This window comes from Prionailurus viverrinus, chromosome F1, assembly GCF_022837055.1.
Source record: "Prionailurus viverrinus isolate Anna chromosome F1, UM_Priviv_1.0, whole genome shotgun sequence".
Taxonomy (NCBI): Eukaryota; Metazoa; Chordata; class Mammalia; order Carnivora; family Felidae; genus Prionailurus; species Prionailurus viverrinus.
This window is the reverse complement of record NC_062577.1, coordinates 13,441,809-13,458,956: the sequence shown is the minus strand read 5'-3', so window position 1 is coordinate 13,458,956 and position 17,148 is coordinate 13,441,809. Positions and strand designations below refer to the sequence as shown.

The window sequence follows — 17,148 nt, the reverse complement described above, 5'->3', positions numbered from 1 at the left end:
TTTTTAATGTTTACTTATTTTTGAGAGAGCACGAGTGGGGGAGGAGCAGAAAGAGAGGGAGACACAGAATCTGAAGCAGGCTCTAGGCTCTAAGCTGTCAGCACAGAGCCAGATGTGGGGCTCTAACTCATGAACCGTGAGATGGTGAGCCGAGCCAGTCAGATGCTTAACCAACTGAGCCACCCAGGCGCCCCTAACATTTATTTTTGAGAGACAGGAGAAAGAGCACGAGCTGGGGAGGGGCAGAGAGAGGGAGACACAGAATCCGAAGCAGGCTCCAGGCTCTGAGCTGTCAGCACAGAGCCCGACATGGGGCTTGAACCCACAAACAGATCATGACCTGAGGTGAGGTTGGTGCTTAACCGACCGAGCCAGCCAGGCACCCTGGACTAGTAGTATATGTTTACAAGATGACTTTGGAATGTCTGGGAAAAGGAATGTTACATATAATAAAACCACCTTTTTGTGGCACTCACTATAGTCAGGGATATACATCAAGGACTCAACTAGGTACCTTCATACACAACACTTGAGGAAAGGATCTGTGCCTCTGTGTAACTAAAACGGAATAAGTTGTTAAAAATTTATTTTACTATTTCCAGGCTCGTGTAATTTTTATGGTAACACAATGTGGCCCTATTCATTTTTAGAGTGTAGATATCAGTTGGCATGGTGGAAAAGACAGGCACCTGATGGCAAAAATAATGTTTCTGATAACGGAAAAAGGTCCCTAAAGAAATGTATTCTAAATGTAATGGAAGTTTTTCATATCTTGCTTTACTTTGGACTTGCTGCCTTTCTTCCAGGCATTAAATCCAAGACTCTGGTATGGTCAAACTCAGCCCTACTACATACAAAACAATTAAGGACAGGTCTTGCAATGAGGCTTCTGCCCTTGACTTTCTTATAATCTCAGGCAAACTGGAATTATAAACCATGGATTCTCGATTCCATCTTTAAATGACTGTGACAGGGGGGCCCCTGGGTGGCTCAGTTGGTTGAGCGTCCGACTTCAGCTCAGGTCACGATCTCACGGTCCGTGAGTTCGAGCCCCGCGTCGGGCTCTGGGCTGATGGCTCAGAGCCTGGAGCCTGCTTCCAATTCTGTGTCTCCTTCTCTCTCTGCCCCTCCCCCATTCATGCTCTGTCTCTGTCTCAAAAATAAATAAAAATGTTAAAAAAAAAATTAAAAATAAATGACTGTGACAGGTCATGTGACTTAAATGTGTGTGTGTCCCCAAGTATTTGCTATCTTAGTAATTGTTTCCATATATACAAAAGTCTCTGAACTTTCACTGTTTCTACCAATACCTGTTCATCACTCTAGCTTTACCATCCTTCCTGACATCTAGTGAGAAGATGCCCTCACCTTGTCCTTCCTCAGGTACAGGCAGCAGTGTTTGGCTACTCCTGGATCTTTGTTTTTCCATAGAAATTTTACAATCTGCTCTTCAAGACCCATCTACTCCCCCAAAAGAGAAAGGTGTCCTGTTGGGATCTGAATGGGATTTTTTTTTTTTTGTATATTTAAAAGATTATTCTTTAGAATGTTATAGTAAGATAGATGATAAACTGCATGTATGTGAAGTGTGTAATTTGCTGAGTTTTGTGAAAGGATCAACAGGCCTGTGGCTACAGATTTACTGCACTCGTCCTCGGAAGAGGAAAAGAAAAAACGTGAAACGAAATGGCTAGTTCAAAGACCAAATTCCTATATTATGGATGTAAAATGTCCAGGTTGCTCCAAGATTATCACGGTTCTCAGCCATGCTCAGACTGTGGCTCTCTGTGGAGGCCATTCAGCAGTGTCGTGCCAGCCCACAGGAGGAAAGGCCAGACTCACAGAGGGGTGTTCATTTAGAAGAAAGCAACACTAATGATCCACACAACCTCTTGAATTTGTGTTAAGTCACAGAAAGCCTTATTAGTTCAGTAATTCCAGTTAATCTACCAAAATACTGGAATTATGTTTAATTTTGTAAGGTATACAACAGTGACCTATTTTGGTGTCTGTTTTTCAATAAAGTTTTGATTATGGGCAAAAAAATATTTAACAAATCTTAATTGCTACCATAGTGAAAGAGCTCTATAGAGCATTCTGAGGTTCTTAATAACTTTTGAAGATTGTAAGTGGTCCTGAGACCAAAAAAATTGAGGACTGCTGTTCTAGGTTAAGAAGCAGGGGCCTAGAGAGGTTAAATGGCTGGGTAAGGCTGCATAACTAGAGAATGGTAAAGTGGGAATTAAACTCAGGTTTGTCCAACTCACACAGGCTCTTTCTTTTTTTTAATTTTTTTTTTTGATGTTTGTTTATTTTTGAGAGAGAGAGAGAGACAGAGCACAGGCGGGGGAGGGGGAAAAGAAAAGGGGGTGGGGGGGGGGGAGACACAGAATCCGAAGCAGGCTCTAGGTTCCCAGCTGTCAACACAGAGCCTGATGTGGGGCTTGAACTCACGAACCGTGAGATAATGACCTGAGCCGAAGTTGGAGGCTTAACCGACTGAGCCACCCAGGTGCCCCTCATGCAGGCTCTTTCTAACTAAGTTCACTGTCTTAGGAGTGACTCAGACATGCACTATCACATGACAACAATTATGTATGCAGTTGTTATACAGCTGTGCCATCAGGTATTTTTACTGTGTACCTGGTTATTTCTTGTGTTACAAAGTAACTTGCTTTCCTCAAAATAAGAAAAAAGTATCCTTAAGGCAGTATTTTGAGGAATGGTTTATACTTAAAAAAATAGTAGCAAGAAATGTGATCAGCCGTTACAGACTTCTGGTTCTTCGGGGAAGGGAATACTGGACAAGACAGAGCAGCTGTATCGACACACTATTTTATTCAACCAAAGCCCAAGAGCATAAAGTAATACCATCAGACTCATCATCTGCCAAACCTGTCCCTGATGAGGAGAAATTGTTCATAAGACAAGGCTCTCTTGAAGCCAATAATAACCATTGATGTTGTAGCTGGCACTTGCGCATCTTGTTTTTAAAATTGGCACCACGGGATAAATCTAAATTCCCTACGAAGGTGGGGAGGTAGGATTTGAAATACAGCATCCAGTTTACAATCAGATTGTGCATTTTAAAATCCTACTTGTGTTGTTTTCAATCTTATCATTAAGTAGTTCCTTAGTTTTTTGAGAAAAGACTTAATTTAAAATTTTACCCCACCTCAATGATAAAGATCTAAAAGAGTGACATTTCCCTGGATTTCAGAATAAGCATTATGTTTTCTTCTTGAAAGGCAAGACTGAAGAAAAGCTGAGTGATGTCCAAAATGACTAGGTCTCAGATAACAATACAGGATTGTTTGACTTCTGAGGACAGGGGGCCCTTGGTATTTGCAGCCGAGAAAATACTCTCTGGATTTCAGGTGTCTTCTGTAACTCTCATTTCCAGGATAGAAAGACAACATTTTGGTCAGAATTAGGCTTTACACAGTCAATAGTGAGTTTGTTACATTTATCTCATGGGGGATAAATGGATGTGAACTGCACTTTCCCACCTCTTAAAAGGAATTTCTGGAACTTCTCTCCACTGAGAAAGGGTAGGCAGACTTGGACACCCTTTCTCACCAAGACAGCCCTGCCAATAAGAATTTTCTCTCTCCAGAGCACACTCGCAGATGGGGAGATAGGGTTCAAGGACAAACTTTAGAGAAAAGCTCCACCTAACAGTGAATCACTTTCTGCAGCTGTGAAGAACATTCACACTCTTGATCTACTGGGCATCACAGATTAGGCCTGGAAGTGAAGATGATTTTATTTTCCAAACAACCATCGGATTGCACTGTTTTTTAGAGCACTAAGAAAAATAGGCAGGGATAGAAGACTGATACTTGGTACTTAACTTTTTTTTTTTTTTTTTAATGTTGTACTTATTTCTGAGAGAGAGAGAGAGACAGAATCCAAGTGAGGGAGGGGCAGAGAGAGAGGGAGACACAGAATCTGTAGCAGGCTCCAGGCTCTGAGCTGTCAGCACAGAGCTCGATGTGGGGCTTACAAACCATGAGATCATGATCTGAGCTGAAGTCAGATGCTTAACCGACTGAGTCACCCAGGTGCCCCAATACTTGGTACTTATAAATCAAAAGAATGTCAAGGCAAAAGTGAAGATAAAGTAGAAAAGAACATTTTCATTAATCAAGGCCTTGTTCTCATTTCATACTTATTAAATAATTAAAAGCTTTTATTTATGTCACAGAATGTATAAGAAAATTACAATAGCCTCTGTGTTTACTTTTCTATATATTTGAAGTTGGCCTAAGGTCAATATTTTCAATTACTTATGATTAAGGAGAAGTGTTATTCAGGGATTAAAAATAATTACTATTTTTAAAGATTTTTTTTTTTTAAGTAATCTCTACATCCAACATGAGGCTCAAACCTATAACCATGAGATCAAGAGTTGCATGCTCTTCTGACTGAGCCAGCTGGGTACCCCAATTATATTTAAAAATAGAAACATAAATAGAATACTGATTAATAAAATTACTGTTTTTTTATGCTACAGATAATCAGTTTTATTTAATCTTAGACTATAAAATACATAGATGTATCTGTATCTGTTCACAGATAAATAGTCCCATTTTCTTACATTTGTGTAATGCTTCATAGTTTTTCAAAGCATTTTCACTCACAATACCTCCATGTACATCATCTCCTCTGGTTCTGGCAAGAAGAGCCTTGTGAGGGAGCCAGGGCAAGTAGTGTTCCCATTTCATACAAGCAGGAAAGGAGGCTAAGTGATGTTTCTGTAACTTGTTCAAGGTGAAACATTAAGATTCTGTGATTTCCATTTCAGTGATTTTTTTTTTTTTTTTTTTGCATTGTATCATGCTGCTTCTCACTATATTATGCTGAGAGTCAACATGTCACTATCTAGCTTAATTTACAGGATTCTCTTGATAAGGCTGGTTGAACTGACCCCTCCATCAAGGGACTAAAGGGGCAAGCATTTCCCCACGTTTCACATGGTCTGATTATCTTTGTCTTCGGTGGACAACTAACTATCCAGGTATGAAAAACATGATTAAGAAACACTAAGCTGTTCAATTCTCCAAGAAAGGGCCATCTTTACACCTCACCAAGTCAGAAACTACAAAAGAAGTCCCAAACAAAAAAATCCTAATAATGCATGTTATCAAGTAAAAATTGGAAACCTTCTGTTTCTTTACTGTGGTAAAGAATGTTGTCTGGGTTCCTTCCACCTAGAGACCCACTTATCAGACCTGTGGCAGAACTCCACATCTGATTTCAGCCTTGGGGAAGCAAAGAGGACAAAGCTGAAAAGCTCAGCTTTCTGGATGATATGGCTGATTCAATGAGCTCTTTTCTGCTTCTGAGTCTGCTGGCCAGGAGACCTGGATATGATAGGGCTTCAGTTCCTCAGGAGGGAGAGAATCTGGGGCATTGCTCATGAGGTCATGCCCCCGGAAGGATTTGGGGAAGGCTATGACATCTCTGATGCTTGGTGCTCCAGTGACAAGGCATATCAGTCTGTCCAAACCTGGAAGTAAAATATCAAAGTTAGCAGATGAGAATGTAACCTAAGGTTAAGTGACTAAGTTTTTCTTTTAAAAAAAAAAAAATTTTTTTAACGTTTATTTATTTTTGAGACAGAGAGAGACAAAGCATGAACGGGGGAGGGTCAGAGAGAGGGAGACACAGAATCGGAAACAGGCTCCAGGCTCTGAGCTGTCAGCATATAGCCCGACGCGGGGCTCAAACTCATGGACCGCGAGATCATGACCTGGGCCAAAGTCGGCCGCTTAACCGACTGAGCCACCCAGGCGCCCCAATGACTAAGTTTTTCTACAAAGGTTGTAGAGAACTATTTTTTAGAATTTTTTTAATGTTTATTTATTTTTGAGAGATAGAGCATGAGAAGGGGAGGGGCAGAGAAGGAGAGGGAGACTCAGAATCCAAAGTAGGCTCCGGGCTCTGAGCTGTCAGCACAGAGCCCAATGCGGGGCTTGAACTCATGAACCATGAGCTTATGACCTGAGCCGAAGTCAGAGGCTTAACTGACTGAGCCACCCAGGTGTCCCTGTTATAGAGAACTTTTAAATAGGAATTAAAAAAAATTTATTTACTTTAATTTAATTTAATTTAATTTTGGAGAGAGCACAAGCAGGGGAGGGAAGTTGGGGGGAGCAGAGGATCTGATGTGGGCTCTGCACTGACAGACTGAAGGCAGAGAGCCTGATGTGGGGTTTGAACTCATGAACCGTGAGATCATGACCTGAGCTGAAGTTGGACATTCAACCGACTGAGCCACCCAAGTGTCCCTAAATAAGAATCTTTAACAAGTTGTGGCCAAGCATAGTTCCCTGCCTTTTTAGGGAACTTTTGTTTGAGAGGTTCTTTTCTCATTCTAGAATAGTGCTCAGGATGAATATTGACATGCTCAAATTAAGTCACAGCAATTAGTCCTTAGCAACGGTTTTCTAAAGGTTGACAAAAATTAGATGCTGTGCAGGGCACTGCAAGAACACAGATGGAAGTCCTTGCTGTCGAGGGCCTACAATCTAGGTGAGCTTCTGAGAATTTCTCACACTCTTTCTTGCTTGATAAAACAAAGTAACCATGGCAGAGAGCACTGGCATATTCCTACTTTCACACAAGCTGAATAGAATGAGCAGTGCTTTCCAGATTCCTATAAATGTGCCTGTGAGACCCCAGGCATTTGAGAAATATTGACTTAAGACTGAAGTTCTATTCGATTAAAAAAAATCTTTCTAATGCAAATTATCAGTCAAGTTTTATCTTTAACTGGTAAAATACACTTTAAGTATATATGAATGAAATGAAAATACAGATTTAAATTCTTATAATATTCTTGGGCTTGCACCCTATCCTTTTTACCCCCTCTCCTCCTCCGCCCCTGCCTGTAAACTAAGCCCAAATTTGAGACATAGGGTTATGGAATGAAATTTAGCTTGTAAAAGGATAGATTGTTTACCTAAGGCAATTCCTCCATGAGGGGGCGCCCCAAAATCTAAAGCCTGGAGTAGGTGGGAGAGCAATTTCACATCTTCCTGAAATTCAAAACATAATTCAATGTGAATACACACTGAGGGTCCATTGAATGCCGCACAGTAAGCTTAGGTGCTACAGGGAAAATAAAGCTAAGTTAAAAAAATACCTTAAGAGGTTGACAGTTTAGCAAGAGACTATGACAAGTCACAGATATTAAAACATGTAGAGACATGCCTGGCACTCTGTGCCAGGCCCGTAGTCACAGATTATACTGATAACGTAAACAGAAAAACACCAATTCAGGACATGGAGATTTGAGCCCAGAAAGGTAGGGTGAGAGCAAGAAACTGTCCTATCACAGGGCCAAGGGAGGAGAACATTAGTAAGAGGGGAATGGTGTCAAACACACCTGGGAGGTAGGACAGCTTGGTGGCCAAGAACAGGCCACTGGGTTTGGTGGCTCTGCAAGTTAACTCATGTGGGTCAATGTGTATAGATATGTTGAAAGTGTATCTGACAATGGTTCTCTCACCAGGCTACACATCAGAAACAGGTGGGGACCTTTTAAGGAACAGATGCCAAAGCCTCACACTTAGAGCTTTTTATTTAATTGGTCTGGTGTGGACTAGTGGGCTGGTTTTTTATTCTTGACACTTTGCCGTTGATTCTGTTCTCATGTGCAGCAGGGCTGAGAACCACTGGTGGGAGGGAAGAAGCAGAAGCAGTGAATTCTCCATGGACTCATTTAAGAAGCTTAACAATGAAAGGAAGAAAATCAGCTGGGAAACTGATGGCTGGATGCCTTGAGTTGGGAGGAGAAAAGTTAAGGGACCTCACCATGACCTTAAAGCTAATGGGGAGCTCTCCCAGAGAGAGAGGGAGACACAGAATCCGAAGCAGGCTCCAGGCTCTGAGCTGTCAGCACAGAGCCCAACACAGGGCTTGAACCCATGAACTGTGAGATCATGACCTGAGCCAAAGTCAGATACTCAACTGAGTGAGCCACCCAGGCTATCCTAAAAACATTTTTTTTTCAAAGTTTATTTATTTATTTTGGGGGGAGTGAGAGAGAGATAGAGAGAGAGAGAGAGAGAGCAAGTGAGCAGAGGAGGGACAGAGAAAGGGAGGGTGAGAGAATCCAAAGCAGGCTTTGCACTGATGCTGTGGAGCCTGATATAAGGCTTGAACTCACAAACTGTGAGATCATGACCTGAGCTGAAATCAAGAGTCTGTTGCTTGACTAACTGAGCCACCCAGATACTCCCTAAAAACATTTTTTTAATGTTTATTTTTTTTATTGTGAGAGAGAGGGAGCACATGCGCATATGTGTGCATGTGGAGGAGGGGTAGAGAGAGAAGGAGGGAGAGAATCCCAGAATCCCAAGTGGGCTCTGTGCTATGGGGCTTGAACTCATGAAACCGTGAGATCATGACCTGAGCCAAGATCAAGAGTCAGACACTTAACCAATAGAGCCACCCAGTCACTCATCTTTTTTTTTTTTTTTTAAATTTTTTTTTTCAACGTTTATTTATTTTTGGGACAGAGAGAGACTGAGCATGAACGGGGGAGGGGCAGAGAGAGAGGGAGACACAGAATTGGAAACAGGCTCCAGGCTCTGAGCCATCAGCCCAGAGCCTGACGCGGGGCTCGAACTCACGGACCGTGAGATCGCGACCTGGCTGAAGTCGGACGCTCAACCGACTGCGCCACCCAGGCGCCCCCAGTCACTCATCTTTAAAATGGGCAGAATAAGGGTATATCTCAAAAAGTAATTGTGAGGATTAAACGTATCAATGCAGATAAAGTACCTACTGCCTCGCACATATAGTAAGCACTAATAAACAGCTTTTATTATCATTTACTTTTCGAAGTCTTCAGTAAAAGTAGAGAGACAAGCCAACACTATTCTGTAACTACTGAATCCTTCATTCATAAAATTAAAAAAAACAACAAACATCCTTGAAGGCAGCTATACTCACCACTATACCACCAACACCAGCTAAAACAGCAAATACTCTAGTTAAAACAAAAAAAAAAAGCAGGTTAAGAGATGATGTCACCTTTAGCAGTGTTGCCAGAATGTAACGCTGGAGCTCTGCATCATGTATTCGGATAGAACCACCTCCTATCTCATTGCCATTTAAAACCAAGTCATAGTGTTGGCTACGGACCTAGAAGATTCACAGAGTCTTTATGTTAGAGAAAATTTCTTTTTTTTTTTTTTTTTTTTAAATTTTTTTTTTTTCAACGTTTATTTATTTTTGGGACAGAGAGAGACAGAGCATGAACGGGGGAGGGGCAGCGAGAGAGGGAGTCACAGAATCGGAAACAGGCTCCAGGCTCTGAGCCATCAGCCCAGAGCCCGACGCGGGGCTCGAACTCACGGACCGCGAGATCGTGACCTGGCTGAAGTCGGACGCTTAACCGACTGCGCCACCCAGGCGCCCCTGTTAGAGAAAATTTCTAATTTTCTGTTCTACACGTTGAAGATGCTACAGCAATTTAGAGACAATGTATTAACTGTGGGCTCGAACCCGACAATTTTTTCCGAGGTTTCCAGAACTGGGTCAGACTGTGAAATCTGAACTTCTTTGCCCTTGTTTCCACATTTCCTTTTAAACTGGAAGTACCGATACGGTACCTGTTTGGGTTCAGTGTGTAAGAGGTGGATGTCGCTGGGGTGGGGAGCAGTAAATGGGTGGTGGGCTGACTCCAGCTCGCCAGGATTTTCCTCCTTGGGGAGGAAGAGTGGGAAATCCACAACCCAAAGGAAAGAGAACAGAGCTGGGTCACGGAGCACCAATCCTCTTGCTTCTAGAAGGTCAGCACATTCCAGTCGTAGTTTTCCCAAAACAGAGCACTGGGAACAGAAAACACAACCACTGAGTTAACTGCGGTGACAGAGTAGACAGCAGATGACACAACCTGGACTCTGTAGTCAGGCTATCCTCTGGGAAGGGATCAGGAAATTAACAGATGACACTCTGGGGCACCTGGGTCCAACTTCGGCTCAAGTCATGATCTCATGGTCTATGAGTTGGAGCCCCACATCAGGCCCTGTGCTGACAGCTCGGAGCCTGGAGCCTGCTAAGGATTCTGTGTCTCCTTCTCTCTCTGTCCCTCCCCCGCCCTCAAAAATAAATAAACATTAAAAACAAACAAACAAAAAAATAGATGACACACTCTGAGCCTCTCAGGAGACACAGCTCTGAGGATGATCTGACCGCAATGTGGTTGAGAATGTCAGACTCAGCCGACTGAGTAGGATTTGATAACAAAGTGATTGAGAGTACAGGTACCCAAGCTTGACTGACTTGGGTGTGTCTCAGTTTGCCTACTGACTAACTTCCCTACAGCTTTTTCTATAGTAAAATGGAGATAAATGTACCTACTCCGAAAGCCGTCGTGAAGACTGAGACAAGGCATGGAAGGTGCAATACGACTGGCAGCTATTGTGTTGTCTTCCTTACCGCTGCTGAAGGGTCGTGTGAGGCTCTGATGAGCGCCTGGCACACAGCTGATGGCCAATACATGTTGGCTATTATTAGAGGGGCAGTACAGATTAGAGGTTAGTTTAAGAGTGTGACTTTTGGAACCGGACTTTGTGGGTTAGAGCTCTGGGTCCTCCACTTCCTAGTTGTGTGTGAGCAGATTTTTAACTTCTGTGCCTCAGGTCTCCTATCTTGGAATGGTAGCCATATCAGTCCTTCTCTCAGTAGGGCTGGCATGAGGATTAAATGAGTTAATATGCACAAAGTACTGAGAACAGTGCTGAGAAAATGGGAAGTGCTTCCTGAGTGCTAACTCTGATAAGCAGAACTTCCCTGAAAAAGGCCTGTCAGGACAAACCGTGCCTGGAGACATGCACAGGCGACACTTTATAGCCTCTTCATCTTACGTTTAAATATCCACACAGGGTACTTGCACTGTGACATATTCAGAATGCTAATGCTATTCCACCTAAGTCTGGTTTCTAGTTCTTTCAAGAAATCCCGGTAGGAATTAGAATGATACCTTCCTGAGAGAAGAATGCCAGTAGTTTCACTCCATACTAGGAGAGAGTAGAATGGCCAAATGAGTCTGCAGCAGGATTTCTGTATAATACAAAATCCCACAATCTGTAATAAAGTGGACATTCCCTAGCAAGTTTAACAGTGATGTTCATGTCTAGTATTCAAAATAATGTTGAGGGGGCGCCTGGGGGGTTCAGTCAGTCGAGTGTCCGACTCTTGAACTCTGGTCACATAGGGTTGTGGGATCGAGTCCCGCATTGGGCTCTGCACTGAGTGTGGAGCCTGCTTAAGATTCTTCCTCTTTCTCTTTCTCTTTCTTCCTCTCTCTTTCTCTCTCTCTCTCTCTCCCTCCCTCCCCCTTTTCCCTCTGCCCCAACTCACACTTGGTCTAAAATAAGAAACAAAAACCAAAAAAGCCCCAAACAAAAATAATGTTGATTAATTAATTCATTGAAAAATGATGGCGGCATCAAAACAGATTTGTAATTAAATACCTTTCTTCACTCCACTATTGCAAGGGAGGGGAAGGAGAGTGGGTTACATTTATTTATTAAAAAAAATTTTTTTTAGATCTTATTTATTTTTTATTTACTCATTCATTCAGAGTAATCTCTACCCTCAACGTGGGGCTCGAACTCATGACCCTGAGATCAAGAGTCAGATGTTCTTCAGATGGAGCGAGCTAGGCACCCTGACAGTGGGGTACATTTAGCACTGAAACTGAACTCTGAAACTTCTCCTTTGGAAGGAAACAAGGGTATGTATGGTGCAAATACAAATTAGAAGAATGAACTTGATAAAGTACTAATCAGACACCAATGCTATAAAGGAATCATACTTTAGTGCAAGAATGAATTTATATCACACTTGACCTTTCCAGTATATTTTCAACATTCATGCTTGACTTCTATTCCATACTTGTGTATGTTTTTACATGGTCTCTATGGCCAAATCCAGTCTTACACAGATCTCCTTAAGCACAGAGATTTAGCCAGAGTGTGGTGGCACTCAATACCCCCGGCTGCTGCTCCTGAGGAAGAGGGTCCTGCCCTGACCAAGCAGGGCCAGAGATGTCTGCCAGCCCAGTAGCCTTCCAGCATCTCATCTGTCCCTCCACAGATTCAAAAGTTTGGGATTCCCAAATCTTCCTAATCTGCAACATCTCGAAAATGAAAATATTTTCCACAGTGAAGATTGATGGCCCTTTACCTAAGTGGCCTTCCTAATCTAACCTGTGTGAACAATGCCAATGGAGGCTGGTAGCTGGTGAAACACACTCTAGTTTTGATACAGTATGGTAAGTGCCAAAAACATTTATTAATATAAAAACTCATGCAGAGCAGCTCCACTTATTGAAATGAACACTTTTAACTATGTATTATACATGCAGGAGAAAAGAGGCATGGTTCAGCATCAACAGCACAGACATTTAGAGGTAGTGCTCCTTACTGCTTTCCTGTGCTCTCCGGCCGTGAGCAGGACCACACCGTCCTCTTGGATCTCCATCAGTCTGATTAGTTCTGATCTTTGCTCCTCCATTATGGACTTAGCAACTGGAGAATTCCAGTTTCTATTGGCTTTTGGGAATACAGGTAAGACTTCCTGTGATAAAGAAAAAGACTTACATTTTTTTTTTAAAGTGGGGTTGATTTACTTTTCTTGTAGTATATAAAGATTTCTTGTTCCCCACAGAACTGAAGATGGTCTTCATTCCCTCCCTCAACCCTTTTGAAATGATACTAAATGAATTACAAAAGGAATCTCAACATAATGAAAAAATGAAAGGGGATATAAGGTGGGGAAATACTGCAGATTTGTGGCAGGCTGCAAGGGAACAGAATAGGAAGGATCAAAACAGCAAGACACAGGAAGCTCTGGCCTGGAGAAAAATGGAGCGGCCTCAGCACAAGAAGGAACTGATTTTAGCAGAAGCCTAGAGAGGCTCAGGACTCTTAGGAAGCTTTGGTTTCCCAGGGTAATGGGCAACGACTCTGCTGCTCCCACTAAACTGATCCTACCCATTCACAAAGCCCTTCCGAGGACCCCGTGCTCCCAAACAGCTTTAAAAAAAATCTTTTTAAGTATCCTCTATACCCAATGTGAGGCTTGAACTCATGACCTCCGAGATCACACTTGTGAGTTCAAGCCCTGCATCGGGCTCTGTGCTGATGGTGTGAAGCCTGCTTGGGATTCTCTCTCTCCCTCTCTACCCATGCACACTCTCTTTCTCTTTTTCTTTCTTTCTTTCTCTTTCTTTCTTTCTTTCTTTCTCTCTCTCTGCCCTTTCTTTCTTTCTTTCTCCCTCTCTCTCTCTGCCCATGCACACTCTTTCCCCTTCTTTCTTTTCTTTCTTTCTTTCTTTCTTTCTTTCTTTCCTTCTTTCTTTCTTTTTCTTTCTCTCTCCCTCTCTCTCTGCCCATGCACACTCTCTTTCTCTCTCTCTCTCTCTCTCTCTGCCCATGCACACTCTTTCCCATTCTTTCTTTCTTTCTCTCTCTCTCTCTCTCTCTCTCTCTCAAAATAAATAAATAAACTTAAAAAAAAAAAAAAAAAAAAAGGACCTGAAAGGAAAGAGATAATTTAGGGACCAAAGGAGTAAGGCCTGAATCCTCAAAGGCAGTGAAAAATATACTTTACCAATAAAAGCAGAATAAAGTATGATGGAAAAAACCAAGAAACAGCCACTGGGACATAAAAATGATTGGTTACAAAGAATTCAACAGAAGAGTTGAAGAGATCTCTCAAATGAAAAGGACAAAGAGAATGAAGGGAAAGGACACAGAAAAAAAAGAGACATACAATTTACAAAAGGAGGTCCGAATACAAATCAAAGAAATTCCAAAAAGACTACAGAGAATGATGAAGTCAAAACAATTAGTACTAGAAGAATTTTCCACAGATGACAGACATGAGCCATCACATTGGCTTCTAGAGTACAACACACTGAATGCAAAATGACCCAAAGGTACACAAACTGAAATTTCAGAACATGAACAATCAGGAGGCTGAATGCTTCCAAAGGAAAACTATCAGGTTTGCTACAAAGGAATAAATTCATATAAGCATCAGGCTTCTCATCAGTAACAACAGGTACAAGAGAAAAAAACAATGCCTTCAACAAGCTAAGGCTTGCTGGGTAATACAGTAGCCAGCACTCACAGGTACCTATTGAGATTAATTGAAATGAAATGAAATTAAGAATTCAGCTCCTCAGGTATACCAGCCACATTTCAAGCACTGGATACCTATGCTGGCTAGTGGCTACCATATTGGATGATGCAGATACAAAACATTTCCACCATCACAGAAAGTTCTGTTGGACAGCACTACTCTAAAGGGATATGGCTGCGAATTCAGGATTTTATACCAAAGTCAAATCAGCAATCAAATGTGAGGTTTTGAACATAAAGACATTCTTGGACCAGCAAGTTTATCTCTTGCCTGCCTTCCTGGAAGTTACTTGAGAATCTACCTCAGCACAAATAAGAAAGAGGAAGATCTGGGATCCAGGGAAAGTGGCTTCAACTCAGAAGCAGGATGAAGAAAAGGTCAGAAAGACAGCTGTGCAGAAGGTACAGAGTAGTTAGGTGTGGCTTGTGTATGGGAGCTGCGTCTCTCATGCAGGAAGTTAACAGATAAAGTTCAAAATGGAGAAGTAAAAAAAAAGGCAGTATGTAGATACATATCTAAAAATGGAAGCACTCTGGTTGGAGTGGGTCTAAAGTGGCATGAGCTAGAGCAAACACTTATTGCATCTCATTGTTAATCCTTCTTTACCATTTGTGTTTTTACCTATGTGCATGTAGCATATTGCTAATTCATACACATGTTACAAATGTAAGCCAAGTTAGAATATATTAATAATATGAAAAAAACAGGGGAGCCTGGGTGGCTCAGTCAGTTGAGCATCCAACTTTGGCTCAGGTCATGATTTCATGGTTCATGAGTTCGAGCCCCACATCGGGCTCGCTGCTGTCATCACGGAGCCTGCTCCAGATTCTCTGTCCCCTATCCTCTCTCTGCCCCTCCCCTGATCACACGCATGTTCTCTCTCTCAAAAATAAATAAACACTTAAAAACAAATAAATAAGTAAATAAATACATTGAAAAAACAGAAGCAGTGCCCATTTCTTCTATAAAAATTCAGGAAGTTAGAAAAGTAAAAAAGAAAAGAGGAAAAGAGAAGAAGAGGAAAAGCAGAAAATTTAATAAGAGTTCTATCAACTAAAGGCTACTGATCCTGTGGTTTCTAGATACAGATTTCAAACACTGGAAAGATAAAAGTGAAGAAACAAAATTGGGAGATCTAGAATTGCCAATTTTGAATTTTTTCAAGGGCATAAAACAAACCTAAAACATTATCTACTAGTACCTCATTTCATAAAAGAAAAAAAACTTCTACGTCAAAGAACAACGAGATGTAATGGATCATTCTTTAAACTCATTTAACTTTATGAAAAGCTTTTTATATTATTCTGACTTTTGTCATTTTGCCTTGACCTATTTTAGAAATCATTATCCTAATCTTTTTCTTTCTTATCGACAAATCCCTTTAAGCCTGAGGTATGATATGGCGGTGGGAGGAGTGGGGAGTCCATTTTCAATACTCAAATACTGTGAGTTTTTGTTTTGTGTGTTAGGTAGGCTTCCGGCACAGTGCAGAGACAAATGTGGGGCTTGAACTCATGACCCTGAGATCAAGACCTGAGCTGAGATTGAGAGTCAGCTGCTCAATTGACTGAGCCATCCAGGTGCCCCACAAATACTGTGTTTTTACATGGTTATGAGCAGTGTTTATATAATTCTGTATTTTCCTTTTCATACAAATCATTACAACATGAACATTACCTCCATACTACAAACTCTTTGGAGACAAAGTTTTAAAAAACAACTCTAGGGGCACTTGGGTGACTCAGTTGGTTAAGAATTCAATTCTTGGTTTTGGCTCAGGTCATGATCTCACGGTTCTTGAGTTTGAACCCCACATTGGGCTCTGCGCGGATAGCTCGGAGCCTGCTTGGGACTCTCTCCCCTCTCTCTCTGCCCTACCCCACTCGTGATTTCTCCCTCTCAAAATAAATGAACTTAAAAATAAAAAGCAATTTTAATTCCTTTGAGTTTACTTTATTTAATCATTCCCATATAATTTCATTTTATTCCTATTGTAAATGATACTATGATGAACATAGTCTTCTCGTATTTAGAATGTTTTCTGTAAAGCATATCACAGAAAACCAATGACCCAAAGAGCATGATTATTTTTTCAACGTTTATTTATTTTTGGGACAGAGAGAGACAGAGCATGAACGGGGGAGGGGCAGAGAAAGAGGGAGACACAGAATCGGAAACTGGCTCCAGGCTCTGAGCCATCAGCCCAGAGCCCGACGCGGGGCTCGAACTCACGGACCGCGAGATCGTGACCTGGCTGAAGTCGGACGCTTAACCGACTGCGCCACCCAGGCGCCCCAAGAGCATGATTATTTTTAAAGTTACTGATTCTGAAAGGGCTGAGGCCATCAACAGGTCCAGTGACAAGGTAAGAAGGCCCATCCCCCACTCCCGGTCCTCCATAGTTCAGTCCTACCATTCACCAAGCCAAGAACACACATGTGTCTGTCAAAGGTGTATTCCGGATTTTAAAACGGGTATGGGAAGAGCAATGAATGCAGGCTTTCTTTCAAACCTTGGGCACATGGGGCTCTAATCTACTCCTAACTCAATTAAAATTCCATATTTATTAAATTTTTTTTAATGTTTATTTATTTTTGAGACAGAGAGAGACAGAGCATGAGTGGGGGAGTGACAGAGAGAGAGGGAGACACAGAATCTGCAGCAGGCTCCAGGCTCTGAGCTGTCAGCACAGAGCCTGATGTGGGGCTTGAACCCACGAGCCATGAGATCATGACCTGAGCCGAAGTCAGATGCCCAACCGACTGAGCCACCCAGGTGCCCTAAATTCCACATTTATTTTAAAAACTATGGTTGAACTTTCACATTTTGATTAATGGTGAATTGGGATTAACTTTAGTAATAAAAAGACAATAATAAAAAGACAAAAAATGTTCTGAAGTAACAAGACCTCAAAACTAATGACTGTATAAGAGCTCTAACAATTATTAAAAATATTGTATCCCTAAAAGAGAAAAAAAC

The 17,148-nt window shown here is 41.8% G+C and overlaps 2 protein-coding genes and 1 long non-coding RNA gene across 8 annotated transcripts in view; 2 read left to right on the top strand and 1 right to left on the bottom strand.

The window, feature by feature from the left end:
* Positions 1-1,564: 1,564 nt before the first annotated feature.
* LOC125155468 (40S ribosomal protein S27-like) lies at positions 1,565-2,235 on the top strand. The gene has a single exon (XM_047840819.1). The coding sequence runs from the start codon at positions 1,718-1,720 to the stop codon at positions 1,874-1,876; it is 159 nt and encodes a 52-aa protein (XP_047696775.1). The 5' UTR covers positions 1,565-1,717; the 3' UTR covers positions 1,877-2,235.
* Positions 2,236-4,914: 2,679 nt separating this feature from the next.
* LOC125155469 (uncharacterized) lies at positions 4,915-13,161 on the top strand. Its single transcript, XR_007148239.1, has 4 exons — positions 4,915-5,020; positions 11,603-11,755; positions 12,389-12,590; positions 12,691-13,161. It is a non-coding gene; the product is annotated as an uncharacterized LOC125155469 (long non-coding RNA).
* Positions 4,991-17,148, bottom strand: part of DARS2 (aspartyl-tRNA synthetase 2, mitochondrial) — a 29,080-nt gene continuing 16,922 nt past the window's right edge. For 4 of the 6 annotated variants that reach the window (XM_047840804.1, XM_047840807.1, XM_047840809.1 and 1 more), the window contains 5 exons: positions 12,448-12,600; positions 9,627-9,845; positions 9,046-9,156; positions 6,968-7,043; positions 4,991-5,512 (listed from right to left, as the gene is read on the bottom strand). In XM_047840804.1, the coding sequence (XP_047696760.1) occupies positions 5,298-5,512; positions 6,968-7,043; positions 9,046-9,156; positions 9,627-9,845; positions 12,448-12,600 (774 nt within the window). In that variant the 3' untranslated portion in view covers positions 4,991-5,297. Of the gene's footprint in view, positions 5,513-6,967; positions 7,044-8,964; positions 9,002-9,045; positions 9,157-9,626; positions 9,846-12,447; positions 12,601-17,148 lie in introns of all 6 variants that reach the window. The other 2 variants (XM_047840808.1, XM_047840806.1) reach the window with 2 other exon arrangements.

What these genes read in the sequence shown, in the direction of transcription:
- LOC125155468 (XM_047840819.1), top strand. Translation starts at nt 1,718, where the DNA reads ATGGATGTAAAATGTCCAGGTTGCTCCAAGATTATCACGGTTCTCAGC.